This window comes from Passer domesticus, unplaced genomic scaffold (assembly GCF_036417665.1).
Source record: "Passer domesticus isolate bPasDom1 unplaced genomic scaffold, bPasDom1.hap1 HAP1_SCAFFOLD_208, whole genome shotgun sequence".
NCBI lineage: Eukaryota > Metazoa > Chordata > Aves > Passeriformes > Passeridae > Passer > Passer domesticus.
Genome location: NW_026989989.1, coordinates 5,002 through 32,798, shown reverse-complemented (window position 1 = coordinate 32,798; position 27,797 = coordinate 5,002). Strand labels below are relative to the sequence as shown.

Genomic DNA, 27,797 nt, shown 5'->3' with positions numbered 1-27,797 from the left:
AGGGGTTTCAAACCCTGAGCCGCTCCAGGAAATAATTTAGGGAATTTTTAGGAAATTTTAGGAATTTTTAGAATTTTTAAGGAAACTTTTTGGGAATTTTACAATTTTTTTAGAAAATTTTAGGAATTTTTTAGGGATTTTTTAGGAATTTTTAAGGAAATTTTTAGGAAATTTTAAGGATTTTTTTTAGGAAATGTTAGGAGTTTTTAAAAGAATTTTTTAGGAATTTTAAAGGAAATTTTAGGAATTTTTAGGGAATTTTAAAGGGATTTTTAGGAATTTTTAAGGAAATTTTAGGAATTTTTAAAGAATTTTAGGAATTTTTTAGTAAATTTTAGGAATTTTTAAGGAAATTTTAGGGATTGTTTAAGGGAATTTTAGGAATTTTTAAAGGAAATTTTTAGGAAATTTTAAGAATTTTTAAGGATTTTTAAAGGAAAATTTTAGGAAATTCTAAGGAATTTTTTAGGAAATTTTTGGGATTTTTTTGGGGAGTTTTAAGGAAATTTTTAGGGAAATTTTAGGAATTTTTTAGGGATTTTTTTAGGAAATTTTTAGGGATTTTTTAGGAATTTTTTAGGGATTTTTTTAGGAAATTTTTAGGGATTTTTTAGGAATTTTTAAGGAAATTTTAGGAATTTTTTTTAGGGAATTTTTAGGGCATTTTTTAGGAATTTTTAGGAATTTTTAAGGAATTTTTAGGAATTTTTTAGGGAATTTTAGCAATTTTTAAGGAATTTTGGGAATTTTTAAGGATTTTTAGGAAATTTTTGGGAATTTTTTAGGAATTTTTAGGGATCAAAGTGCCTGGATTGCCACGCCTGGAAGCTCCTTAATTATTATTAATTAATTCATCCTCATTAATTATTATTATTATTAATTAAAGATTGGAGCCCTCCCCTAACGAGGGGGGAGGGGCTCTTATTGCCTTTGGAGAGGCCCCTCCCCCTTTCCCGGGGGGGGGAGGGGCCTGGGACCCTCTGGAAGGTTCTGGAATTCCGTGGAAAGTTCCGGAATTCCGTGGGAAGTTCTGGAATTTCTGGATCCCTCTGGAAGCACCTGGAAATGTCCGGAAAGTTCTGGAATTCCATGGAAAGTTCTGAAATTCCATGGTAAGTTCTATAAGGTTTTGGATCCCCCCGGAAAGTTCTGGAAGTTTTTAATTCCGGGGAAAGTTCTGGAATTTCTGGATCCCTCTGGAAGCGTCTGGAAATGTCTGGAAAGTTCTGGAATTCCACGGTAAGTTCTGGAAAGTTTTGGATCCCCCAGAAGTTCCGGAAGTTTTGAATTCCGTGGGAAGTTCTGGAATTCCATTAAAAGTTCTGGGATTTTTGGAATCCCATGGAAAGTTCTGGAATTCCGTGGAATGTTCTGGATCCCCGTGGAAGCACCTGGAAGTTCTGGAATTCTGTGGAACGTTCTGGAAATTCTGAAATTCCGCAGAATGTTCTGGAAGTTCTGGAATCCCATGGGAAGTTCTGGGATTTCTGGAATCCCATGGAAGGTTCTGGAAGTTCTGGAATTCCATGAAAAGTTCTGGAAAGTTCTGGATCCCTAGGGAGGTCCTCGGATCGCTGTGGAAGCTTCTGGAATGTTCCGAGTCCTGCACGGAAGGTTCTGGAACCCCGTGGAAAGTTCTGGACCTGTAGGAGGAGTCCGGGACCCACTGGGGAGGTTCTGGATCAGCGCAGAAAGTTCTGGAAGAGTTTTGGAATTCCTGGGCCCGCGTGGAAGGTTCTGGAATTCCACGGAATGTTTTGGATCCATGGAGAACGTTCTGGAGATCCTTGGAATGTTCTGGATCCTCAGGAAGGGTCTTGGTCCCATATGGAAGGTTCTGGAATTCCATGGAAGGTTCTGGATCCTCAGGAAGAATCTTGGTCCCTTTTGGAAGGTTCTGGAATTCCATGGAAGGTTCTGGAAGCACAGGGATGTTCTTGTGTCCCTCAGGAATGTTCTGGATCCCACCAGGAAGATCTTGGATCCCCATGGAATGTTCTGGACCCACAGGAAGCATCTCGGTTCCCTGTGGAAGCTTCTGGAAGGTTCTGGAGATCCTTGGAACGTTCTGGATCCTCAGGAAGGGTCTTGGTCCCGTATGGAAGGTTCTGGAATTCCATGGAAGGTTCTGGATCCTTCTGGAAGGTTCTGGATCCTTCTGGAATGTTCTGGCTCTGCAGGGGAGGTCTCAGATCTGATTTTTCCGTCCCAGGAAGAAAATTCTGGATCCCGGTGGAGTCTGCTGGTGCTCCAAAGCTCCTGAGAAGTTCCTGATGGGATCCATCCCAGTTCCAATGGACTTCTCCATCCCAGTGGATCTCCTCAGGGTTTGTGGTGCTCAGAAGCTCTGGAGAAGTTCCTGATGGGATCCATCCCAGTTCCAGAGGATTTCTCCGTCCCAGTAGGTCCCAGTGGATCCCAATGGGGTCTCCTGGTGCTCCAAAGCTCCTGAGAAGATCCTGATGGGATCCATCCTAGTAAGTCCCAGTAGATCTCAGTCACGGTTCATGGTGCTCAGAAGCTCTGGAGAACATCCTGATGGGATCCACCACAATTCCAGAGGATTTCTCTATCCCAGTAGGTCCCAGTTGGATCCCATTGAGTCCCAGTAGATCCCATCACGGTTCGTGGTGCTCAGAAGCTCCTGAGAAGTTCCTGATGGGATCCACCACCATTCCAGAGGATTTATCTGTCCCAGTAGATCCCAGTGGATCTCCTCAGGATTCGTGGTGCTCAGAAGCTCTGGAGAAGATCCTGATGGGATCCATCCCAGTTCCAGTGGATTTCTTCGTCCCATTGAGTCCCAGTTGGATCCTCTCGTGGTTCCTCGTGCTCAGCAGCTCCCGAGAAGTTCCTGATGGGATCCACCACAATTCCAGAGGATTTCTTTGTCCCAGTAAGTCCCAGTAGATCCCAGTCACGGTTCCTGGTGCTCAGAAGTTCTGGAGAAGATCCTGATGGATCCATCCCAGTTCCAGAGAACTTCTCCATCCCAGTAGATCCCAGTAAGTCCCAGTTGGATCTCCTCAGGGTTCGTGGTGCTCAGAAGCTCCTGAGAAGATCCTGATGGGATCCACCACAATTCCAGGAGATTTCTCTGTCCCAGTGGATCCCAGTTTGAGCTCCTGGTGCTCAGAAGCTCCCGAGAAGATCCTGATGGGATCCACCACAATTCCAGAAAATTTCTCCATCCCAGTAAGTCCCAGTAGATCCCAGAGAGGGTTCCTGGTGCTCAGAAGTTCTGGAGAACATCCTGATGGGTTCCACAATTCCAGAGGATTTCTATGTCCCAGTGGGTTCCAGTCATGGTTCCTGGTACTCCAAAGCTCCTGAGAAGATCCTGATGGGATCCACCACAATTCCAGGAGATTTCTCTGTCCCAGTAAGTCCCAGTCAGGTCTCCTGGTGCTCAGAAGCTCTGGAGAAGTTCCTGATGGGATCCATCCCAGTTCCAGAGGATTTCTCCATCCCAGTAGATCCCAGTGAGGGTTCCTGGTGCTCAGAAGCTCCTGAGAACATCCTGATGGGATCCATCCCACCACAATTCCAGAGGATTTCTCCATCCCAGTAAGTCCAAGTCAGATCTCCTGGTGCTCAGAAGTTCTGGAGAAGTTCCTGATGGGATCCACCACAATTCCAGGGGATTTCTCCATCCCGTTGCATCTCCTCAGGGCTCGTGGTGCTCAGAAGCTCTGGAGAAGTTCCTGATGGGATCCATCCCAGTAGATCCCACTAAGTCCCAGTGGATCTCCTCAGGGCTCGTGGTGCTCAGAAGTTCTGGAGAAGTTCCTGATGGGATCCATCCCGTTGGATCTCCTCAGGGCTCGTGGTGCTCAGAAGCTCTGGAGAAGTTCCTGATGGGATCCATCCCGTTGGATCTCCTCAGGGCTCGTGGTGCTCCGCCGCCCCCGAGAAGATGCGGGCGAAGCGCCGCAGCTGCCGCGCGGCCGAGCTCGACTCCTGCTGCAGGCGCCGGTTGTTCTGCCGCAGGTTGGCCACCTCGGCCTGCAGGAACACCTTGTCCTGCTTCTCCTGGGGGGAAACGGAATTTTTAGGGATTAATGGTAATTATATAGGAAAAAAATGGGAATTTTTGGAGGAGTAATAGGAATTTTTAGGGAATAATGATCATTTTCTAGGAAAAAAAAGTAATTTTTTTAGGGAAAAAAGACTTTTTTTATAGGAAAATGGCATTGTTTTTGGGAAAAAGTTATTTTTTTGGGTAAAAAAATCATTTTTTAGGGAAAAAAGGTTTTTTTTTTAGGGAATAATGGCATTTTGTAGGGAATAATGGCATTTTTTTAGGGGGAAAAAGTCGGGTTTTTTTAGGGGAAAAAGTCTTTTTTTAGGGAAAAAGCTTTAGGGAAAAATGTCAGTTTTTGGGGGAAAAAAAGTCATTTTTTTGCAAAAAAAGCCATTTTTTTATGGGAAAAAGACCTTTTTTAGGGAATAATGGCATTTTTTTATGGGAAAAAAGTTCTTTTTAGGGAAAAAGTTGGTTTTTTTGGGAAAAAGGTCATTTTTTCGGGGAAAAAGTCATTTTTTTAGGGAATAATGGCATTTTTTTAGCAAAATCATTTTTTTAGGGAAAAAAGTCATCTTTTAGGGCATAATGGCATTTTTTAGGAGAAGAAGTCGTTTTTTTTAGGGGAAAAAGTCATGTTTTTAGGAAATAAATAATTTTTTAGGGAAAAAGTCATTTTTTTAGGGAAAAATGTAAATTTTTTTGTGAATAATGGCATTTTTTTAGGGGAAAAAGTCGGTTTTTTTGGGAAAAAGTTTTTAGGGGAAAAAGTGATTTTTTTTCGGGGAAAAGTCATTTTTTTAGGAAAAAAGTCGGGTTTTTTAGGGAAAAAAGAAATTTTTTTAGGGGAAAAAAGTCATTTTCTTTTAAGGAAAAAAGTCATTTTTTTGGGAAAAAAGTCATTTTTTAGGGGAAAAAGTAATTTTTTAGGGGAAAAGTCATTTTTTTAGGGAAAAAAGTAAATTTTTTTGTGAATAATGGCATTTTTTTAGGGTAAAAAGTCGGTTTTTTGGGAAAAAGTCTTTTTAGGGGAAAAAGTGATTTTTTTTGGGGAAAAGTCATTTTTTTAGGAAAAAAGTCAGGTTTTTTAGGGACAAAAGAAATTTTTTTTAGGGGAAAAAGTCATTTTCTTTTAAGGAAAAAAATTTTTTTGGGAAAAAAGTCATTTTTAGGGGAAAAAGTCATTTTTTTAGGGAATAATGGCATTTTTTAGGGAAAAAAGTCGGGTTTTTTTAGGGGAAAAAGTAATTTTTTAAGGGGAAAAAGTCATTTTTTTAGGAAAAAAGTCTTGGGAAAAAACTCATTTTTTTAGGGAAAGAAGTTTTTTTTAGAGAAAAAAGTCATTTTTTAGGGAATAATGGCATTTTTTTAGGGGAAAAAGTCATGTTTTTAGGGAATAAAGTAATTTTTTGGGGGAAAAAGTCATTTTTTAGGGAAAAAAGTCATTTTTTGGGGGAAAAAAGTAATTTTTCTAGGAAATAATGGCATTTTTTTAGGGAAAAAAGTCTCTTTTTTTAGGTAAAAAAGTCATTTTTTAGGGAAAAAAGTCTTTTTTTTGGGAAAAAAAGTCATTTTTTTAGGGAATAATGGCATTTTTTGAGGGAATAATGGCATTTTTTTAGGGAAAAAGTCCTTTTTTGAGGGAATAATTGCATTTTGGAGGGAATTTTGGGGGGAAAAAAGGGAATTTTGGGGGGAATAAGTGAATTTTGGGCGCTCTCACCTTCTCCAGGTCGCTGTGGAGCTGCTTCAGCATCGCCTCCAGCTGGGAAACCTTTCCTGGCAGATCCAGGGGGGCCGGGGAGGGGCTGGGGCAATTTGGGGTTGGAAACGGCAAAAATGGGAAAAAATGAACAGGGAAAAAGCCCAAAAATGGCCCAGAAAAATCAATCCCAAAAAAATTCAATTTTCCCCAAAATACTTTTTTAACCCCCAAAAATTTCTGATTTTTGATCCAAATTCTCAATTTTTCCTACCCAAAATTCAAATTTTCCCCCAAATTTCCCTTTTTCCACCCCTAAAATTCCCGTTTTCCCCCCAAATTTCCCTTTTTCCCCCCAATTTTTGATTTTTTCCTCCCAATTTTTCCCATTTTCCCCCAAAATTTACAATTTCCCCCCCCAAATTTCGGATTTTCCCCCCAAAATTCCCTCTTTTCCCCCCAAATTTGGGATTTTTCCCCCAAAATGCACAACTTTTTCTCCCAAATTTCCCTTTTTCCCCACCCAAATTTGGGATCTCGCCCCCAAATTTCCCTTTTCCCCCCCAAAATTCCCCTTTTTCCCCCCAAAATTCCCCTTTTTCCCCCCAAAATTCCCCTTTTCCCCCCCCAAATTTCGGATTTTTTCCCCCAAAATTCACAAATTTTCCCTCCAAATTTCCCCCTTTTCCCCCCAAATTTCAGATTTTCCCCCCAAAATTCCCTTTTCCCCCCCAAAATTCACATTTTTTTCTCCCAAATTTCCCTTTTTCCACCAAAATTTCGATTTTTCCCCCCCAAATTTCCCTTTTTTCCCCCAAAATTCACAATTTTTCCCCCCAAATTTCGGATTTTTCCCCCCAAATTTCCCTTTTTTCCCCCAAAATTCACATTTTTTCCCCCCAAATTTCCCTTTTCCCCCCCAATTTGGGATTTCCCCCCCCCCCCCCCCCCACTCCCGGTACCTGAGCGGGGGGAGGGGCGCGGCGCGCGGGGGTGGGGGAGGGGCGGGGGGCGGCTCCGGGCTCAGGGCGGGGTCGCTCAGCGAGAACAGCGACACGGCGCGCTGCACTGCTCCAAACGGCCAAAGGCAGCCCAAAATCACCCAAAATCAGCCCAAAACCCGACCCCAAACTGCCCCAAAATCAGCCCGAAATCAGCCCACAATTATCCCAAAACCAGCCCAAGAATTGACCCCAAATAGCCCCAAAATCCGCCCAAAATCAGCCGAAAACTGACCCAAAATAGCCCAAAATCAACCCAAAACCCAACCCCAAATAGCCCAAAACCAGCCCGAAATTATCCAAAAAAATCTAAAAAATAGCCCCAAAAATATCCCAAAATCAGCCCAAAAACTGACCCCAAAATAGCCCAAAATCAGCCCAAAAGCAGGCTGAAATCAGCCCGCAAACTGACCCCAAATCACCCCAAAATTATCCCCAAATCACCCCAAAAACTGACCCCAAACTGCCCCAAAGGCAGCCCAAAAATTTCCCAAAACCAGGCCAAAATAATCCAAAAAATATCTAAAAAAATATCCCCAAACTGCCCCAAAACCAGCCTGAAATTATCCAAAAAATATCTAAAAAATAGCCCCAAAATCACCCCAAAAACTGACCCGAAATAGCCCAAAATCAGCCCAAAATTATCACAAAACCAGCCCAAAAACTGACCCAAAATCGCCCCAAAATCAACCCAAAATCCAACCCCAAATAGCCCAAAACCAGCCCGAAATTATCCAAAAAATATCTAAAAAATAGCCCCAGAAACTGCCCGAAAATAGCCCAAAACCAGCCCAAAACCTGACCCCAAATAGCTGAAAATCAGCCCCAAAACCAGACCAAAATCTGACCCAAAATCGCCCGAAAATCAGCCCAAAACCTGACCCAAAATAGCCCAAAAAGTGACCCCAAATCACCCCAAAATCAGCCCGAAAACTGACCCCAAACTGCCCCAAAATAACCCCAAAAACCGACCCCAAACTGCCCCAAAATCAGCCCAAAAATAGCCCAAAATCAGCCCAAAAATAGCCCCAAAATCAGCCCAAAAACTGACCTGAAATAGCCCAAAAACAGCCCAAAATTATCCCAAAACCAGCCCCAAATTATCCAAAAAATATCTAAAAAATAGCCCCAGAAACTGCCCGAAAACTGACCCAAAATAGCCCAAAACCAGCCCAAAAACTGACCCCAAAATCCCCCCAAAATCAGCCCTAAAACCCACCCCAAATAGCGCAAAAGCAGCCCAAAAACCGACCCCAAATCCAGCCCAAATCAGCCCAAAAATATCTAAAAAATAGCCCCAAGATCAGCCCAAAAACTGACCTCAAACTGCCCCAAAACCAGCCCGAAATTATCCAAAAAATATCTAAAAAATAGCCCCGAAATCAGCCCAAAAACTGACCCCAAATCACCCCAAAATCAGCCCAAAAACTGACCCCAAACTGCCCCAAAACCGGCCCAAATCAGCCCAAAATTTTCCCAAAACCAGCCCAAAATTATAAAAAAAAATCTAAAAAATAGCCCCAAAATCACCCCAAAAACTGACCCCAAACAGCCCAAAATCACCCCAAAAACTGACCCCAAAATCAGCCCCAAAACCCACCCCAAATAGCGCAAAAGCAGCCCAAAAACCAACCCCAAATCAGCCCAAATCAGCCCAAAAACTGACCCCAAAACCAGCCCAAAAACTGACCCAAAATAGCCCAAAATCAGCCCGAAAACTGACCCCAAACTGCCCCAAAATTGTCACAAAATCAGCCCAAAGCTGACCCCAAATAGCCCCAAAACCAGCCCAAAATCAGCCCAAAAACTGACCCAAATCACCACAAAACCAGCCCAAAAACTGCCCCCAAATCAGCCTAAAATCACCCCAAAATTATTGCAAAATCAGCCCAAAATCAGTCTAAAAACTGACCCAAAATCTCCCCAAAATCAGCCCAAAATTATCACAAAAATTTCTCCAGAATCACCCCAAAACCAGCCCAAAAACTGACCCCAAATAGCCCAAAATCACCCCAAAACCTGCCCGAAAACTGCCCCAAAATCAGCCTAAAATTATCTGAAAAATATCCCAAGAATTCCCCTCAAATCACCCCAAAATTGTCCCGAAAATATCGAAAATATATCCCAAAACCAGCCCAAAAATATCCCAAAAAATCCCCCAAAACCAGCCCAAAATTATCACAAAGATACACCAAAAATTCCCCCAAAATTCCCCAAAACCAGCCCAAAATGACCCCAAATTCAAAAAAAATTTAAAAAGTCCCAAAATCAACCGAAAACCGCCCAAAAAAAACCCAAAACCTCCCCCAAATTATCCCAAAACCCCCTAAAACCACCCCAAAATCCCCAAAATTACCCAAAAATTCCCCCAAAACAATCCAAAATCCCCCAAAAATCCCTCAAAATCTCCCCAAAATCTCCAAAATCCCCCAAAATTCCCCAAATTCTCCCAAAACCAACCCAAAATCACCAAAAAATCCCCAAAATCAGCCCCAAAATCTCAACGCTCCCCCAAAACCACTCCAAAGTTACCCAAAAATTCCCCAAACCACCCCAAAATTAACACCAAAATCCCCCAAATTACCCCAAATCATGCCAAAATCAACCCAAACCCACCCAAAATTAACCCCAAAATCCCCCAAAAATCGCTAAAATTACCCAACTCCCCCCAAAATTACCCCAAAAAATCCCCAAAATCACCCCCAAAGCGATCCAGAATCACCCCAAATCCCCCCTAAATCCCCCTAGAACCTCCACAAAATTACCCCAAAAATCCCTCAAAATCTCCAAAATCCCCCAAAATTCCCCAAATTCTCCCAAAAATCCCCAAATTTCCCCTCTCACCTTCGTAGGCCTTGGCGGCGCTGACGAGCGTCGCCCACTCGAGCGCGGGCGGCGTCGGGCAGCGGCATCAGCCCCCGGCTCCAGCCGCGCCGCCGGGCCTGGGGGAGTGAAAATTCCCAACATTCCCAAAAAGTCCCAAAATTTCCCAGCAATTCCCAAAAAAATCCCCCAAAAATTGGGCTGAAATCCCCAAAAAATTCCCATTTTCCAGCCCAAAATCCTGTTTTTCAGCCCAAAATCTCATTTTTTAACTCAAAATCCCGATTTTCCAACCCAAATTTCCCCCAAAATCCCCAAATCCCAAAAATTCCCAAAATTTCCCAGCAATTCCCAAAAAAATCCCCCCAAAACTGGGCTGAAATCCCAAAAAAAATCTCATTTTTCAGCCCAAAATCCCATTTTTGCACTCAAAATCGCACCCAAAATCCCAATTTTCCAACCCAGATTTCCCTTCCAATTCCATCAATCCCAAAAATTTCCCCAAATCCCAAAAATTCCCAAAATTCCCCAGCAATTCCCCAAAAAATCCCAGTTAAAATGCGTCAAAAATCCCGTTTTTCAGCCCAAAATCACATTTTTTCACTCAAAATCACACCCAAAATCACGATTTTCCAACCCAAAATTCTCCCAAATTGACAAATCCCAAAAATTCCCAAGAATTCCCCAAAAAATCCCAGCTGAAATCCCAAAAAAATCCCATTTTTCAGCCCAAAATGCCAATTTTCCACTCAAAATCCATCCCGAAATCCCGATTTTCCAACCCAAATTTCTCCCAAATTGACAAATCCCAAAAATTCCACCCCAAAATTAAAAAAAAAAATCCAAAAAATTCCCCAAAATCCCCCCCAAAGGCCCTGGAAAATTCCCAAAAATTCTCCAAAATTCCTCAAAAACCCCCCAAAAATCAAAACAAAATCCCAAAAATTCCCAAAAATCCTCAAAATCCCCAAAATTTCCTAAAAATCCCCCCATTTTTTCCCAAAATATCCCCAAATTCTCCCCAAAAAAACCCCAAAAAATCCCAAAACCCCCCCAAAAATTCCCAATAAATTCCTCCAAATCCCTAAATTTCCCAAAAATTCCCATTTCTTTCCCAAAAATTCCCAAATTTCCCCCAAAATCCAAAAAAATTCCCCAAAAAATCCCCCAAAAACTCAAAAAACCCCCCCAAAAATTCCCAATAAAATCCCCCAAAATCCCCAATTCCCCTAAAATTCCCCAAAAATCCCCAAAATTCCCCCCAAATTCCCAAATATCCCCCAAAATTCTAAAAAACCCTCCAAAATTCCCAATAAAACCCCCAAAATCCCCAAATTTCCCCCAAATTTAAAAAAGCGCCAAAAAATCCCAAAAAATCCCCAGAAAATCCCCCAAAATTCCAAATAAAACCCCTAAAAATCCCCCAAAATCCCCAAATTTCCCCCAAAAATCTCCAATTTTCCCCAAAATTCCCAAAATTCCCCCCAAAATCACCCAAAAATCCCAAAAAAATCCCCCAAAATTCCAAAAATAAAACCCCCAAATCCCCAAATTTCCCCCCAAAATCCCCCCAAATTCCCCCAAAAATCCCCCCAAATTCCAAAAAACCCCCAAATTCAAAAAAAGTCTCCCAAAAAATCCCCCAAAATTCAAAAAAATTCCCCAAAAATTCAAAAAAAACCCAAAATTCCCAATAAAATCCCCCAAAATCCCCAAATTTTCCCCAAAATCCCAAAATTTCCCCCAAAATCCCCCCAAGAATCCCCAAATTTCCCCCAAAATTCCCCAAAAAATCCCCCAAAAATCCCCCAAAATTCAAATAAACCTCCAAAATTCCCCAAAAATCCCTCCAAACCCCTCCAAAATTCCCAATAAAATCCCCCAAAGTCCCCAAAATCCCCAAATTTCCCCAAAATCGCCCAAAAATCCCCAAAAAATCCCCCAAAATTCCAAATAAAACCCCTAAAAATTCCCAAAATTCCCCAAATTCCCCCAAAAATTCCCCAAATTCCCCATAAAATCCCCAAAATCCCCAAATTCCCCCAATTTTCCCAAAATCCCAGGATTTCCCCCCAAACGCACCCCTCCTGGCGGGCAGCGTGTTGCGGCTGCTCCCCGGCAGCGCCTCCGCCCGGCTCCCAAAATCCCCAAAATTCACCAAATTTGGGCAATTTGGGGCACTTTGGGCGTTTTGGGAGTTTTGGGAATTTGGGGAATTTTGGGAATTTTGGGAATTTTGGGAGTTGTGGGGGCTGCGGCGCCGCCCCCCGCAGAGGCTCTCGTCAGACAGCGTCCGGTGGAGAGGCTGGAAATGGGGCGAAAAACGGGGAAAACGGGAAAAATGGTTAAAAATGGGGAAAATGGGGGGAAATGAGGGGAAAAATTGGGAAAAATCATTAAAAATGAGGGAAAAATGGGGAAAATTGGGGGAAATTGGGGGGAAATGGGAAAAATGAGGGGGAAAATTGGGGGGAAATGGGAAAAAAGTCATTAAAAATGGGGGAAAGGGAAAATGAGGGAAAAAAAGGGAAAAATTAGGGGGAAAATGGGAAAAATGAGGGAAAAATGGGAAAATTGGGGGGGAATGGGGAAAATTGGGGGGAAAAGGCGGAAAAATGGGGGAAAATTAGGGGGAAAATGGGAAAAAAATCATTAAAAATGGGGAAAATTAGGGAAAAAATGGGAAAATTAGGGGGAAAATCATTACACTGGGGAAAATTGGGAGAAAAATTAGGGGAAAATAGGGAAAATGGGAAAAAATAATTTAAAATGGGAAAATTAGAGGGAAAATGGGGAAAAATCATTAAAAATGGGGAAAATTAGGGAAAAATGAGGGGGAAATAATGAGGGAAAAATAGGAAAAAATAGAAAAATTGAGGGAAAATGGGAAAAATGGGGGAAAATCGTTAAAAATGGGGAAATAATGGGAAAAAAATGGGAAAAAATAATTTAAAATGGGGAAAATGAGGGGAAAAATGAGAGGGGAAATGGGGAAAAATCATTAAAAATGGGGAAAATTAGGGGAAAAATTAGGAGGAAAATGGGGGAAAAATTAGGGGGGAAATGGGAAAAAATCATTAAAAATGGGGAAATTGGGGGAAATGGGAAAAAAATAGGAGAAAAATGAGAGGGAAATGGGAAAAATTAGGGGGGAAATTGTTGCATTTTAAACTTTAGAATTTTGGGAAATTTGAGAATTTCAGGAAATTTGTGAATTTTAGGGAAAAAACTGAAATTTTGACCATTTTTAGGTCTAAAAAATTCAATTTTTTGCCATTTTATGACCTAAAACCTTGGGAATTTTTGCATTTTAAATTTTAGAATGGTGGGAAATTTGGGAATTTTAGGGGAAGAAATTGAGATTTTGATCACTTTTAGGACTAAAAAATTCGAATTTTGGCCATTTTTAGGGCTAAAAATTCAAATTTTTTTGCCATTTTTTGACCTAAAACCTCAGGAATTTTTGCATTTTAGTGTTTGGAAATTTGAGAATTTCAGGAATTTCAGGAAATTTGGGAATTTTAGGGAAAAATTGAGATTTTGACCATTTTAAGGTCTGAAAAAATTCAATTTTTTGCCTAAAAAATGTGATTTTTTTTGCCATTTTTTAACCTAAAACCTTGGGATTTTTTGCATTTTAAACTTTAGAATGTTGGAAAATTTGGGAATTTCAGGAAATTTTAGAGAAATAAATGAGATTTTTGACCATTTTTAGGGCTAAAAAATTCGATTTTTTTGCCTAAAAAATCAATTTTTCCCCTTTTTTGACCTAAAACCTCAGGAATTTTTGCATTTTGAATTTTAGGAAATTTGGGAATTTTAGGGAAAAAATTGAGATTTTGGCCATTTTTGGGGCTAAAAAATTCAATTTTTGGTCATTTTTTTGCCAAAAAATTCTAATTTTTTCCATTTTCTGACCTAAAACCTCAGGAATTTTTTAATTTTAAATTTTAGAATGTTGGGAAATTTAGGAATTTTAGGGAAAAAAATCAGATTTTTGGCCATTTTTAGGGCTAAAAATTCAATTTTTGGGCTAAAAAATTCGGATTTTTTCCATTTTTTGACCTAAAACCTCGGGATTTTCTGCATTTTAAATTTTAGAATTTTGGGAATGTTGGGAAATTTGGGAATTTGCTCTCACCGGGGCGGGCTCAGGGCAGGAGTTGTCCATCAGGAATGTCAGAAATTGGGACAATTGATGCAATTTGGGGGGAAAAATCAGAATTTTTTCATTTCAGGGTTTGTGAATTTCAGGAAATTTGGGAATTTTAGGGAAAAAAATTGACATTTTGGCCATTTTTAGGGCTAAAAAATTTGATTTTTGGCCATTTTTAGGGCTAAAAATTCAATTTTTGGGCTAAAAAATTCGGATTTTTTCCATTTTTTGACCTAAAACCTCGGGATTTTTTGCATTTTAAATTTTAGAATGTTGGGAATGTTGGGAAATTTGGGAATTTGGGCTCACCGGGGCGGGCTCGGGCTCGGGGCAGGAGTTGTCCATCAGGATGAGGCGTTTGAGGTCGTCCTCGATGGAGGATTTGGGGACGCGCCGGGGGGAGCGGAGATCCCGCAGCGACGCCCGGAGCCGCGGCTGCCCGAACACGTTCACCTGCCTGCGGACAAGAAATTCCAGAAATTCCATGGAAATCTGGGAAAAAACCCCAAAATCCTGGAAAAAATACCAAAAATTCCCCAAAAATCCCATTCAAATTCATTAAAATTCAATAAAATCCCATTAAAGTCATCGGTTGCTGGAGTTGTCGTTGCCTGAACACGTTCACCTGCCTAGGGACAGAACATTCCGGAAATTCCATCAAAATCCTGGAAAAATTCCCAAAAAATCCCAATAAAATCCCATAAAAACTCAAAAAATCCCATTCAAATTCATTAAAATTCAATAAAATTCAATAAAATCCCATTAAAATCATCAGTTCCTGGAGTTGTGGCTGCCCAAACACGGTCACCTGCCTGCGGACAGAACATTCCAGAAATTCCATGGAAATCCCAAAAAAATCTTGGAAAAAATACCAAAAATTCCCAAAAAATCCCATTCAAATTCATTAAAATTCGATAAAATTCAATAAAATCCCATAAAAATCATCAGTTCCTGGAGTCGAGGTTGCCCGAACACGTTCACCTGCCTGGGGACAGAACATTCCAGAAATTCCATGGAAATCCCAAAAAAATCTTGGAAAAAATACAAAAAATTCCAAAAAATCCCATTCAAATTCATTAAAATTCAATAAAATCCCATTAAATTGCCCCATATTCTGGAGTCGTGGCTGCCCGAACTCGTTCACCTGCCTGGGGACAAGAAATTCCAGAAATTCCATGGAAATCTGGGAAAAAACCCCAAAATCCTGGGAAAATTCCCCAAAAATCCCATAAAAACTCAAAAAATCCCATTCAAATTCATTAAAATCCGTAAAAATCCTAAAAAATGCCACAAATCCTGGAGTCGTGGCTGCCCGAACACGTTCACCTGCCTGGGCACAGAACATTCCGGAAATTCTAAAAATTCCATGGAAATCCCAAAGAAATCTTGGGAAAAAAACCAAAAAAATCCCCCAGAAGTTTCCCCCATTTTCACCCCATTTTTTCCCTAATTTATTTCCCATTTTCCCCCAATTTTCCCCCAATTGTTCCCAATTTTCTCCCTAATTTATTTCCAATTTTTCCCCATTTTCCCCATTTTCATCCCATTTTTTCCGCAATTTATTCCCCATTTCCCCCATTTTTATCCTATTTTCACCCCATTTTTCCCATTTTTTTCCCTTTTCCCCCCATTTTTTTTGCCATTTTCCCCCATTTTCCCCCATTTTCCCCATTTTCCCCCAATTTATTCCCCTTTTTTCCCTTTATTTCCCCCATTTTTAGCCCATTTCTCTTCCCATTTTCCCCCATTTTTCTAATTTTTACCTCATCGTTTCCTTAATTTTTCTCATTTTCCCCCCATTTTTATCCCATCTTTTCCTTTATATCCCCCATTTCCCCCAATTTATTCCCATTTTTTTCCATTTTCCCCGCTTTTCCCCCCATTTTCCCCCCATTTTTCCCTTTATTTTCCCCATTTTCCCCCATTTTTTCCCATTTTTCCCCCATTTTTTTCCCATTTTCCCCCATTTTTTCCCTGTTTTTTCCCATTTTCCCCCAATTTTTTCCCATTTTTCCTGGTATTTTTCCCATTTTCCCCCCATTTTCCCCCATTTTTCCCCAATTTTTTTCACATTTTCCCCCATTTTTTCCCATTTTTCCTCCATTTTTCCCCCATTTTTCCCATTTTCCCCCATTTTTTTTGCCATTTTCCCCCCATTTCCCCCCATTTTCCCCCCATTTTCCCCCATTTCCCCCCCTTTTCCCCATATTTTTCCCTATTTTTCCTTTATTTTTCTCATTTTTTTCCTTTTTTCCCCCATTTTTCCCCCCATTTTCCCCCAATTTTTTCCCATTTTCCCTGGTTTTCCCCCATTTTTCCCATTTTCCCCCCATTTTTCTCCCATTTTCCCCAATTTTTACCCCATTTTTTCTCTTTATTTCCCCATTTTTTATCCCATTTTCTCCCTAATTTTTTCCCCATTTCCCCCCTCTTTTCCCCATTTTTTCCCATTTTTTCCCATTTTTTCCCTTTTTTTTCCCATTTTTTCCCTGTTTTTTCCCCATTTTCCCCCAATTTTTTCCCATTTTCCCTGGTTTTTCCCCCATTTTTCCCATTTTCCCCCCATTTTTTCTCCCATTTTCCCCAATTATTACCCCATTTTTTCTCTTTATTTCCCCATTTTTTATCCCATTTTCTCCCTAATTTTTTCCCCATTTCCCCCCTCTTTTCCCCATTTTTTCCCCATTTTTTCCCTTTTTTTCCCCATTTTTTCCCTTTTTTTTTCCCATTTTTTCCCTGTTTTTTCCCCATTTTTCCCCAATTTTTTCCCATTTTTCCTGGTTTTTCCCCCATTTTTCCCCCCATTTTCCCCCCATTTTTTTTGCCATTTTCCCCCATTTTCCCCCCTTTTCCCCATATTTTTCCCTATTTTTCCTTTATTTTTCTCATTTTTTTCCTTTTTTCCCCCATTTTCCCCCAAATTTCCCCCATTTTCCCCCAATTTTTTCCCATTTTCCCTGGTTTTTCCCCCATTTTTCCCATTTTCCCCCCATTTTTCTCCCATTTTCCCCAATTTTTACCCCATTTTTTCTCTTTATTTCCCCATTTTTTATCCCATTTTCTCCCTAATTTTTTCCCCATTTCCCCCCTCTTTTCCCCATTTTTTCCCCATTTTTTCCCTTTTTTTCCCCATTTTTTCCCTTTTTTTTCCCATTTTTTCCCTGTTTTTTCCCCATTTTCCCCCAATTTTTTCCCATTTTTCCTGGTTTTTCCCCCATTTTTCCCATTTTCCCCCCATTTTCCCCCCATTTTCCCCCCATTTTCCCCCATTTTTCCCCTGTTTTTTGCCATTTTCCCCCCATTTCCCCCATTCCCCCCCTTTTCCCCATATTTTTCCCTATTTTTCCTTTATTTTTCTCATTTTTTTCCTTTTTCCCCCATTTTTCCCCCCATTTTCCCCCCATTTTTCTCCCATTTTCCCCAAGTTTTACCCCATTTTTTCTCTTTATTTCCCCATTTTTTATCCCATTTTCTCCCTAATTTTTTCCCCATTTTTCCCCTTTTTTTCCCCGTTTTTTCCCCATTTTTCCCATTTTCCCGGTGTTTTCCCCCATTTTGTCCCCCCCCCCCCACCTGCCGAGCTCGCCGTTCCCCTCTCGGCCTCTCCCGGGGATTTTCGGGGCCGCGCTCGGAGCCGCCCTGGGGAAAAACAACAAAATCCGCACTTTTCCCCCCAAAATTGACCATTTTCAATTAAAAAACTCACATTTTAACAAAAAAAAAATCCAATTTTAACAAAAAAAATCCAAATTTTAACCAAAAAATGGGGTTTTTTAATTAAAAAAGGGGATTTTAAGCCAAAAAATTGGATTTTTTTAAGCCAAAAAATGGGAATTTTCAATTAAAAAACTCACATTTTAACAAAAAAAAATTCAAATTTTAACAAAAAAAGTTGGGAGTTTTTAATAAAAAAGGGGATTTTAAACAAAAAAAATGGATTTTTAAGCCAAAAAATGGGAATTTTAACAAAAAAAAGGAATTTATAATAAAAAATTCAGATTATAACCAAAAAATTGGGAGTTTTTAATAAAAAAGGGAATTTTAACCCAAAAAATGGGAATTTTAAATTTAAAAAATTCAAATTTTAACCCAAAAATTGGGAGTTTTTAACAATAAAAGGGGAATTTTAACCCAAAAATTGGGAATTTTATTAAAAAAACCTGGGAATTTTAACCCAAAACTGGGAATTTTAATCAAAAGTTGGGATTTTCCCCCCAAAATGTGGGAATTTCAACTTAAAAAATTGGGAATTTTAACAAAAAAATGGAATTTTCATGGAAAACCTGGGAATTTTAACCAAAAAAATTGGGGAATTTCATCAAAACCTGAGAATTTTAACCAGAATTTGGGAATCTGAACTAAAACTTGGGAATTTTATCCAGAATTTGAGAATTTTTCCCAAAAATTTGGGAATTTCAACTTTAAAAATTGGGAATTATAACAAAAAAAATTGGAATTTTAACTGAAAAAATGGGAATTTTAACCAAAAAAAAATTGGGAATTTCATCAGAAACTGAGAATTTTAACTAAAACTTGGGAATCTGAACTAAAACCTGGGAATTTTATCCAGAAGTTGAGAATTTTTCCAAAAAATTTGGGAATTTCAACTTAAAAAATCAGGAATTATAACAAAAAAATTGGAATTTTAACGGAAAACCTGGGAATTTTAACAAAAAAAAAATTGGGAATTTCATCAAAACCTGGAAATTTTAACTAAAATTTGGGAATTTAATCCAAAATTTGGGGATTTCCCACCTGTCACTCCCGGCCTTGCGTCCAGCAGGGGGCGCCGTCGCCATGGGCTCCTTGGGGGATTTTTGGGAATTTCGGGAATTCCGGGCGGGATTTGGGGGATTTTGGGGGTTTTGGGGATTTGGGGGATTTTGGGGGTTCGGGGGGTTCGGGGGATTTGGGGAATTTTGGGGATTTTGGGGCGTTCTGGGGGCTCGGGGGCTCTCGTCGGGGTCGCTGGAGGCCGAGCTGGACGGCGGCGAGCGGCGCGGGGGGGGAGGATCCTGAGGGGAAAAATGGGGGAAAAATCAGCGATTTTGGGAAATTTGGGAAGTTTGGGAATCCCGGGAAATTAGGATCCCAAAATTCCCCGGGTTTGGGGGGGTTTGGGGGATTTTTTCTGGATTTTTAGGGATTTTTTGCAGATTTTTTGGGGGATTTTTTATGGATTTTCAGGGATTTTTTTTTCAGAATTCCAGGAAATTTTGGGGATTTTTTGGAGAATTTTCTGGGGATTTTTTTGAAAATTTATTTACATTTTTGGGGATTTTTCATGAATTTTTTGGAAATTTTGGGGGTTTTTTTTTGTGAATTTTGGGGGATTTTTTTTTGGAGATTTTTTGCAGATTTTTGCCAAATTTTGGGAATTTTTGGATTCTTTTTTTGGAGGATTTTTTGGGGATTTTTTGTCATTTTTGGGAGATTTTTGGGCCTTTTAAAAAAATTTTTGGGGAATTTTTTTGGATTTTTTAGGGAATTCCAGGAGATTTTTTTGGGGGAGCGAGCAGAGGGGCAGGAGCGTCCTGAGGGAAAAAAATGGGAATTTTTTGGGGAATTTTGGGAAATTTGGGGATTTTGGGAATCCCTGGAAATCAGGATCCCAAAAAACCCTGAAATTCCTGGGTTTTGGGGATTTTTTCAGGATTTTTTGGGATTTATTGCAGATTTTTTGGGGATTTTTTGGGGATTTTTTTATGGATTTTCAGGGATTTTTTTTCAGAATTCCAGGAAATTTTGGGGATTTTTTGGAGAATTTTCGGGGATTTTTTTGAAAATTTATTTACATTTTTTGGGGATTTATCATGAATTTTTTGGAAATTTTGGAAGGATTTTTTTGCGTATTTTTGGGGATTTTTTTTTGGGAGATTTTTTGCAGATTTTTGCCAATTTTTTGGAAATTTTGGATTCTTTTTTGGAGGATTTTTTGGGGATTTTTTTTGGTCATTTTTGGGCCTTTTTAAAATTTTTTGGGGATTTTTTTTTTATTTTTTTAGGGAATTCCAGGGGATTTTTTTGGGGGACGGTGGCGAGCGGCGTGGGGGGGAGGATCCTGAGGGGAAAAAATGGGAATTTTTTTGGGAATTTTGGGAAATTTGGGGATTTTAGCAATCCCAGAGGGTTTGGGAATTCCAGATCCCAAAAATTCCCGCGGTTTTTGGGTGATTTTTGGGGATTTTTAAGGATTTTTTGAGATTTTTTGGGGATTTTTTTGGATTTTTTCGGGAATTTTTGAGGACATTTTTTGGGGAAAATTTTAGGGATTTTTGGGGGGGATTTTTCAGGAATTCCAGGAATTTTTTTGGGGGGATACATTTGGGAATTTCCGGATTTTTTGGGCAATTTTTGAGGACTTTTTTGGGGGGTTTGGGGGTTTTTTTTTGGAATTTTTGGGGTCATTTTTAGGGATTTTTTTAGGAATTTTGAGGTGGATTTTGGGTTTTTGGGGGGGATTTTTTTTGGGAATTCCAGGAATTTTTTTGAAATATATTTGGGAATTTCAAGATTTTTTTGGGTAATTTTTGGAGGGGATTTTTAGGGCATTTTTGGGGATTTTTTTAATTTTGGGGAATTTTGGGGATTTTTGAGTGGATTTTGGGGGTTTTTGGGGGGAAATTTTTGATAATTTTTGGGGTGATTTTTTGGGAATTTTTGGGGGATTTTTTTGGGAATTCCAGGCAAATTTTTCTGGGATACATTTGGGAATTCCAAGATTTTTTTGGGAGTTTTTTTTAGGGATTTTTACTTGATTTTGGGGGATTTTTGGGGGAATTTTGGGGCTTTTCAGGGGGGGATTTTTTCAGGAATACCAGGAATTATTTCTTAAATGCATTTGTGAATTCCAGGATTTTTGGGGGAATTTTGGGGATTTTTGGGGATTTTTTGGGGATTTTTTGGAGAATTTTTTGGGTTTTGGGGGGATTTTTTGTGGGGTTTCTTATTTTTTTTTTTTGGGGGATTTTTTGGAGATTTTGGGGGATATTTTTATTTTTTTTTAAATTTTGGGGGTTTTCTGAGGGGATTTTTTAGGGATTTTTTTCATAATTTTTGGGGTGATTTTTTGGGAATTTTTGGGGGATTTTTTTTGGGAATTCCAGGATTTTTTGGGGACATTTTGGGGACTCTTTTTGGGGGGATTTTTAGGGAATTTTGGAAGTTTTTTGGGTTTTTTTGGGGAAATTTTGGGGAGGATTTCTTTGGGAATTCTGGAATTTTTTTGGGGAATTTTTGGGAAATGCAGGGGTTTTTTGGGGATTTTTTGGGAGATATTTTTGGGAATTCTGGGATTTTTTTTCCCACAAATTCCAGGAATTTTTGGGGAATTTTTAGGGGAATTTTTTTTGTAATTTTTGGGGAATTTCAGAAATTTTTTAGTGGAATTTTGGTGGTTTTTGGGCTTTTTTGGGGGGGATTTTTTCAGTAATTCCAGGAATTTTTTGGGAATCCTGGAATTTCTCCGGAATTCCGGGATTTTTTTCTGGAAGGTTCCGTCTCTCACCTTGGCCGGGCTCGGGCCGGGATTTTTTAACAATTCTGGGATTTTTGGGGGATTTTTGGGGGGCGAAGTTTTTCAGGAATTTTGGAAATTTTTTTGGCATACATTTGGGAATTCCAGGAATTTTTGGGGGAATTTTTTTAGGGATTTTTACTTGATGTTTGGGGGGATTTTGGGGGGATTTTTTTAGAGAATTTTAGTTGATTTTGCGGGGATTTTCTGGGGATTTTTGGGGGAATTTTGGGGTTTTTGGGGGAATTTGGGGGGGATTTTTTCAGGAAATCCAGGAATTTTTGGGGAATCCTGGAATTTTTCTGGAATTCCAGGAATTTTTCCATCTCTCACCTTGGCCAGGCGCTGCGGGGGCTCCCTGGGGCCGGGCTCAGAGCGGCGTTTTTGAAGAATTCCGGGGTTTTTTGGGGGGAATTTTGGGGGTTTTTTTTGTGGAATTTTTGGGGGGATTTTTTTGAGAATTCCAGGAAATTTTTTTGGGATACATTTGGGAATTCCAGGATTTTTTGGGGGGGATTTTTTAGGGATTTTTACTTGATTTTTGGGGGCTTTTTTTGGCAGCTTTGGGGGTTTTTTTGAGGAATTTTGGTGGGATTTGGGGCTTTTTTGGGGGGGATTTTTTCAGTAACTCCAGGAATTTTTTGGGAATCCTGGAATTTCTCCGGAATTCCGGGATTTGTTCTGGAAGGTTCCGTCTCTCACCTTGGGTGGGCTCGGGCCGGGATTTTTTAACAATTCTGGGATTTTTGGGGGGCGAATTTTTTCAGGAATTTTGGAAATTTTTTTGGGATACATTTGGGAATTCCAGGAATTTTTTGGGAGGTTTTTTTTAGGGATTTTTTGGGGAATTTTGGGGGTTTTGGGGGGATTTTGGGGGATTTTTTGGGGAATTTTGGGGTTTTTTGGGGGAATTTTGGTGGGTTTTGGGGGGGATTTCTTCAGGAATTCCAGGAATTTTTTGGGGAATCCTGGAATTTCTCCGGAATTCCAGGAATTTTCCCGTCTCTCACACTTCAGGGACTCCTTGGGGCCGGGCTCAGAGCGGGATTCTTTGGGAATTCCAGGGGTTTTATTGGGGATTTTGGGGCTTTTTGGGGCTTTTTTTGGGGGGGATTTTTTCAGGAACTCCAGGAATTTTTTGGGAATCCTGGAATTTCTCCGGAATTCCAGGAATGTTTCCGTCTCTCACCTTGGCCGGGCGCTGCTGCGGGGGCTCCCTGGGGCCGGGCTCAGAGCGGCGTTTTTGAAGAATTCCGGGGTTTTTTGGGGGGAATTTTGGGGATTTTTTTTGTGGAATTTTTGGAGGAATTTTTTCGAGAATTCCAGGAAATTTTTTTGGGATACATTTGGGAATTCCAGGATTTTTTGGGGGGGATTTTCGGGTAATTTTTGGGGGATTTTTTCAGGAATTCCAGGAAATCTTTTTTGGGATACATTTGGGAATTCCAGGATTTTTTGGGAGTTTTTTTTTAGGGATTTTTCGGGGAATTTTGGGGGGACTTTTTGGAGATTTTTAGTTGATTTTGGGGGGATTTTGGGGGATTTTCTGGGGATTTTGGGGGGAATTTTTGGGGTTTTTTGGAGAATTTTGGTGTTTTTTGGGGTTTTTTGGGGGGGATTTTTTCAGGAACTCCAGGAATGTTTTGGGAATTTCTGGAATTTCTCCGGAATTCCCGGAGTTTTCCCGTCTCTCACCTTGGCCGGGCGCTGCTGCGGGGGCTCCCTGGGGCCGGGCTCGGGGCGCCCCGGGCGCTTCCCCGGGATCCGCGCCGGGGCCGGGAGGTGCCACAGCGGCTCTGCGGGGGAGGGGGGGGGTTTCTGCTTTGGGGTTTGGGATTTGGGGTTTGGGGATTTGGGGGTTGAAATTTGGGATTTGGGGTTTGGGGTTTTGGGGTTTGGGATTTGGGGATTTGGGGTTTGGGATTACGGGATTTTGGGATTAGGGAAATTGGGATTAGGGAATTTGGGGTTTGGGTGTTTGGGATTTGGGGTTTGGGATTTGGGATTTGGGGTTTGGGGTTTGGGGTTTTGGGATTTTGGGAATTTGGGGTTTGGGGTTTGGGGTTTGGGGGTTTGGGATTTGGGGATTTGGGAGTTGAAACTGGGGTTTTGGGATTTTTGGGATTTTGGGAATTTGGGGTTTGGGGGTTTGGGGTTTTGGGATTTTGGGGGTTTGGGGTTTTGGGAATTTGGGGTTTGGGGATTTGGGATTTTGGGAATTTGGGGTTTGGGGTTTGGGGTGTGGAGATTTTGGGGTTTGGGGTTTGGAGTTTTTGGGATTTTGGGTATTTGGGATTTGGGGTTTTGGGGTTTGGGGTTTGGGGTTTGGAGTTTGGGGTTTGGGGTTTGGGGATTTGGGGTTTGGGGTTTGGGGATTTGGGGTTTGGGGTTTGGGGTTTGGGGTTTGGGATTTTGGGGTTTGGGGTTTGGGATTTTGGGGTTTGGGGTTTGGGGTTTGGGGTTTGGGGTTTGGGAAGTTTGGGGTTTGGGATTTTGGGAATTTGGGGTTTGGGATTTGGGAATTGGGATTTGGGAATTGGGATTTGGGATTTGAGTGATTGGATTTTGGGGTTTGGGGATTGGGGTTTGGGGGATTGGGGTTTGGGTTTGGGGTTTGGGGGTTGGGGATTGGGGTTTGGGGTTTGGGATTTTGGGGGTTTGGGGTTTGGGGTTTGGGGTTTGGGGTTTTGGGAATTTGGGATTTTGGGGTTTGGGGTTTTTGGGATTTGGGTTTTGGGGTTTGGGGTTGGGGTTTGGGGGTTTGGGGAATTTGGGATTTTGGGGTTTGGGGATTTTGGGGATTTTGGGGATTTGGGGTTTGGGGTTTGGGAATTTGGGGTTTGGGGGTTTGGGATTTGGGGTTTGGGGTTTTTGGGATTTTGGGAATTTGGGGTTTGGGATTTGGGGATTTGGGGTTTGGGGTTTGGGTGATTGGGGTTTTGGGATTTTGGGGTTTGGGGATTTGGGGTTTGGGATTTGGGGTTTGGGGTTTTGGGATTTTGGGGTTTGGGGTTTTGGGGTTTGGGGGTGTGGGAGTTGGGGTTTGGGGTTTGGGATTTGGGGTTTTGGGATTTGGGGTTTGGGGTTTGGGAATTTGGGGTTTGGGAGTTTGGGAGTTTGGGATTTGGGGAATTTGGGGTTTGGGGTTTGGGGTGTGGGGGATTTTGGGATTTTGGGGATTTGGGGTTTTGGGGTTGGGATTTGGGATTTTGGGGGTTTGGGGTTTGGGGTTTTGGGCGTTTGGGTGTTTGGGATTTGGGATTCTGGGTTTGGGATTTGGGGTTTGGGGTTTGGGACTACGGGATTTTGGGATTAGGGAATTTGGGATTAGGGAATTTGGGGTTTGGGATTGGGGATTTGGGATTTTGGGGTTTGGGGATTTGGGGGTTTGGGGGATTTGGGGTTTGGATTTGGGGTTTGGGGATTTGGGGTTTCGGAGTTGGGGTTTGGGGTTTGGGGTTTGAGGGTTTTGGGGTTTGGGGTTTTTGGGATTTTGGGGGTTTGGGGTTGGGATTTTGGGGTTTGGGGATTTGGGGTTTGGGGAATTTGGGGGTTTGGGGGTTGGGGTTTTGGGGTTTGGGGTTTGGGATTTCAGGGTTTGGGTGTTTGGGGATTTGGGAGTTGAAATGGGGTATTTGGGAATTTGGGGTTTGGGGTTTGGGAGTTGAAAGTGGGGTTTTGGGGTTTTTGGGATTTTGGGAATTTGGGGTTTGGGGTTTGGGGGTTTGGGGTTTTTGGGATTTTGGGGTTTGGGGTTTGGGATTTGGGGTTTGGGGTTTGGGGTTTGGGATTTGGGGTTTGGGGTTTTGGGGATTTGGGGTTTGGGGTTTGGGGTTTGGGATTTGGGATTTTGGGGTTTGGGATTTTGGGCATTTGGGGTTTGGGATTTGGGGTTTGGGGATTTGGGGTTTGGGGTTTGGGGGATTTGGGAATTTGGGGTTTGGGGTTTTGGGGTTTGGGTGTTTGGGGATTTGGGATTTTGGGAGTTAAATTGGGGGCTTTGGGATTTGGGGTTTGGGGTTCGGGGTTTGGAGTTTGGGGGATTTGGGGATTTGGGGTTTGGGAATTTGGGGTTTGGGGTTTGGGGTTTGGGATTTTGGGAATTTGGGGGTTTTGAATTTGGGATTTTGGGGTTTGGGGGTTTGGGGTTTGGGGTTTGGGAATTTTGGGGTTTGGGATTTGGGGTTTGGGGTTTGGGGTTTGGGAATTTTGGGGTTTGGGGTTTGGGATCGGCATCTCACCATTCCCACCCCTTTTCCTCTGCCCCATTCCCAAATTTCCCACCAAATCCCCAAATTTCCCTTCCAATTTTCCCGCCAAATTCCCCTCCCCAATCCTAAATTTTCCCGCCAAATTCCCAAATTCCCCTCCCAAATCCCAAAAAAATTCCCTTCCAAACTCCCAAATTTCTCGCCAAAATCCCCAAAATTTCCCGCCAAATCCCCGAATTCCCCAATCCCAAATTTTCCCGCCAAATCCCCGACTTTCCCTCCCAAATCCCAAAAAAATTCCCTTCCAAACTCCCAAATTTCCCGCCAAAATCCCAAAAATTTCCCTCCAAATCCCCAAAATTTCCCTCCAAATCCCGGATTTTCCCGCCAAAATCCCAGATTTTCCCGCCAAATCCCGGATTTTCCCGCCAAATCCCAGATTTTCGTTACCCTTGAGCCTCTCAGCGCCTCCCTCGTGTCCGGTCCCGGCGGCCTCGGCGTGTCCGGAATTCCCGGAATTCCCAGAATTCCCGGGATGTGGCTCCGCCCCCCTCGGGGCCCTGCAGGGAAAAATTTGGGAATTCTGGGGCTGGACTCGGGGAAAATCCCAAATTTCTGCTTTTTTCCCCAATTTCCCCCACTTTTTCCCAATTTTCCCCCATTTCCCCCCATTTTATTCCGCTTTTTTTCGCAATTTTCCCCCAATTTTTCCCAGTTTTCCCCCATTTTTCCATTTTTCCCCTAAATTTTCCCCATTTTATTCCCTTTTTCCCTGTTTTTCCCCATATTTCCCCATATTTTTCCCTTTTATTCCAAATTATTCCCCAATTTTCCCATTTTCCCCCATTTTTTCCAATTTTCCCCCAACCTTCCCCATTTTTTCCCATTTTTTCCTCAATTTTTCCTCCCATTTTTCCCAATTTTCCTTTTTCCCCATTTTATTCCCCATTTTTTCCCTATTTTCCCCCAATTTTCCCTTTTTTCCCCCATTTCCCCCCTGCTTTTTCCCATTTTTTCCCTAATTTCCCCCATTTTGTTCCAAATTTTTCCCCATTTCCCATTTTTTCCCATTTTTCCCCAATTTCCCCCATTTTTCCCCCATATTTCCCCATTTTTCCCCCATTTTTCCCCATTTTATTCCCTATTTTTTCCCATTTTCCCCAATTTTTCCCCCCAATTTCCCCCATTTTTTCCCCATTTTTGCATTTTTTCCCCCATTTTCCCCAATTTCCCCACTTCCCCCCCATTTTTTACCCATTTTATTCCCCAATTTCCCCAATTTTTCCCATTATTTTCCCTCAAGTTTTCCCCATTTTTTCCCCAATTTTTCCCTATTTTCCCCCCATTTTCCCCATTTTCCCCAATTTTTCCCATTTTCCCCCCAATTTCCCCCATTTTTCCCTCATTTTATTCCCCATTTTCCCCAATTTCCCCCATTTTTTCCCATTTTTTCCCCCATTTTCCTATTTTCCCCTCATTTTCCCCCCATTTTTTCCCATTTTTCCCATTTTTCCCAATTTCCCCTCATTTTTCCCCAATTTCCCCCATTTCCCCCATTTCCCCCCATTTTTCCCCCGAATTTTTCCCCATTTCCCCCCATTTTTCCCATTTCCCCCCTTTTTTCCCCCAATTTTCCTATTTTCTCCCCAATTCCCCCCATTTTTCCCCATTTTCCCCCCAATTTCCCCATTTTTCCCATTTTCCCCCCATTTTTCCCCATTTCCCCCCATATTTCCCCATTTTCCCTCATTTTATTCCCCATTTTCCCCAATTTCCCCCATTTTTTCCCCCAATTTTCCTATTTTCCCCCCAATTTCCCCCCAATTTCCCCCCATTTTTCCCATTTTTCCCAATTTCCCCTCATTTTTCCCCAATTTTCCCCATTTCCCCCCATTTTTCCCCCCAATTTTTCCCCATTTTTCCCCATTTCCCCCCCCCCCGTTTTCCCCATTTTTTCCCCCAATTTTCCTATTTTCTCCCCATTTTCTCCCCAATTTCCCCATTTTTCCCAATTTCCCCCATTTTCCCCCCCATTTCCCCACCTCTCTGTGCCCCCCCTGCCGGAGAAGCTGCCGGAGGGCGCCCGGAACGCGGAGCCCGAGAGGGGAGAGTCCGGGAAACTGAGCGGCCTGGAGGGGAAATGGGGGGGAAAATGGGGAAATTGGGAAAAATGGGGAAAAATGGGGAAAAATGGGAAAAAATTGGAGTAAAATGGGGGGAGAAATTAGGGAAATATGGGGGAAAATGGGGAAAAATGGGAATTAAATGGGAATCAAATGGGGAAAATTGGGGAAAAAATTGGGAAAAATTTGGATTAAAATGGGGGAAAATGGGGAAAAAATGGGGGAAATTGGGAAAATTGGG

General features: G+C 41.5%; 1 protein-coding gene across 1 annotated transcript; it reads right to left on the bottom strand.

Moving 5' to 3' along the window:
* Positions 1 to 850: 850 nt before the first annotated feature.
* Positions 851 to 27,579, bottom strand: LOC135292111 (signal-induced proliferation-associated 1-like protein 3). Its single transcript, XM_064406344.1, has 11 exons — positions 27,476 to 27,579; positions 25,884 to 25,993; positions 22,918 to 23,018; positions 18,462 to 18,721; positions 17,280 to 17,345; positions 14,016 to 14,163; positions 11,633 to 11,855; positions 9,572 to 9,669; positions 6,689 to 6,794; positions 5,748 to 5,832; positions 851 to 4,032 (listed from the first exon to the last, which is right to left on the bottom strand). Exons 4-9 carry the CDS (start codon positions 18,503 to 18,505, stop codon positions 6,765 to 6,767), a joined length of 609 nt encoding a protein of 202 aa, XP_064262414.1. The 5' UTR covers positions 18,506 to 18,721; positions 22,918 to 23,018; positions 25,884 to 25,993; positions 27,476 to 27,579; the 3' UTR covers positions 851 to 4,032; positions 5,748 to 5,832; positions 6,689 to 6,764.
* Between the last annotated feature and the right edge of the window lie 218 nt (positions 27,580 to 27,797).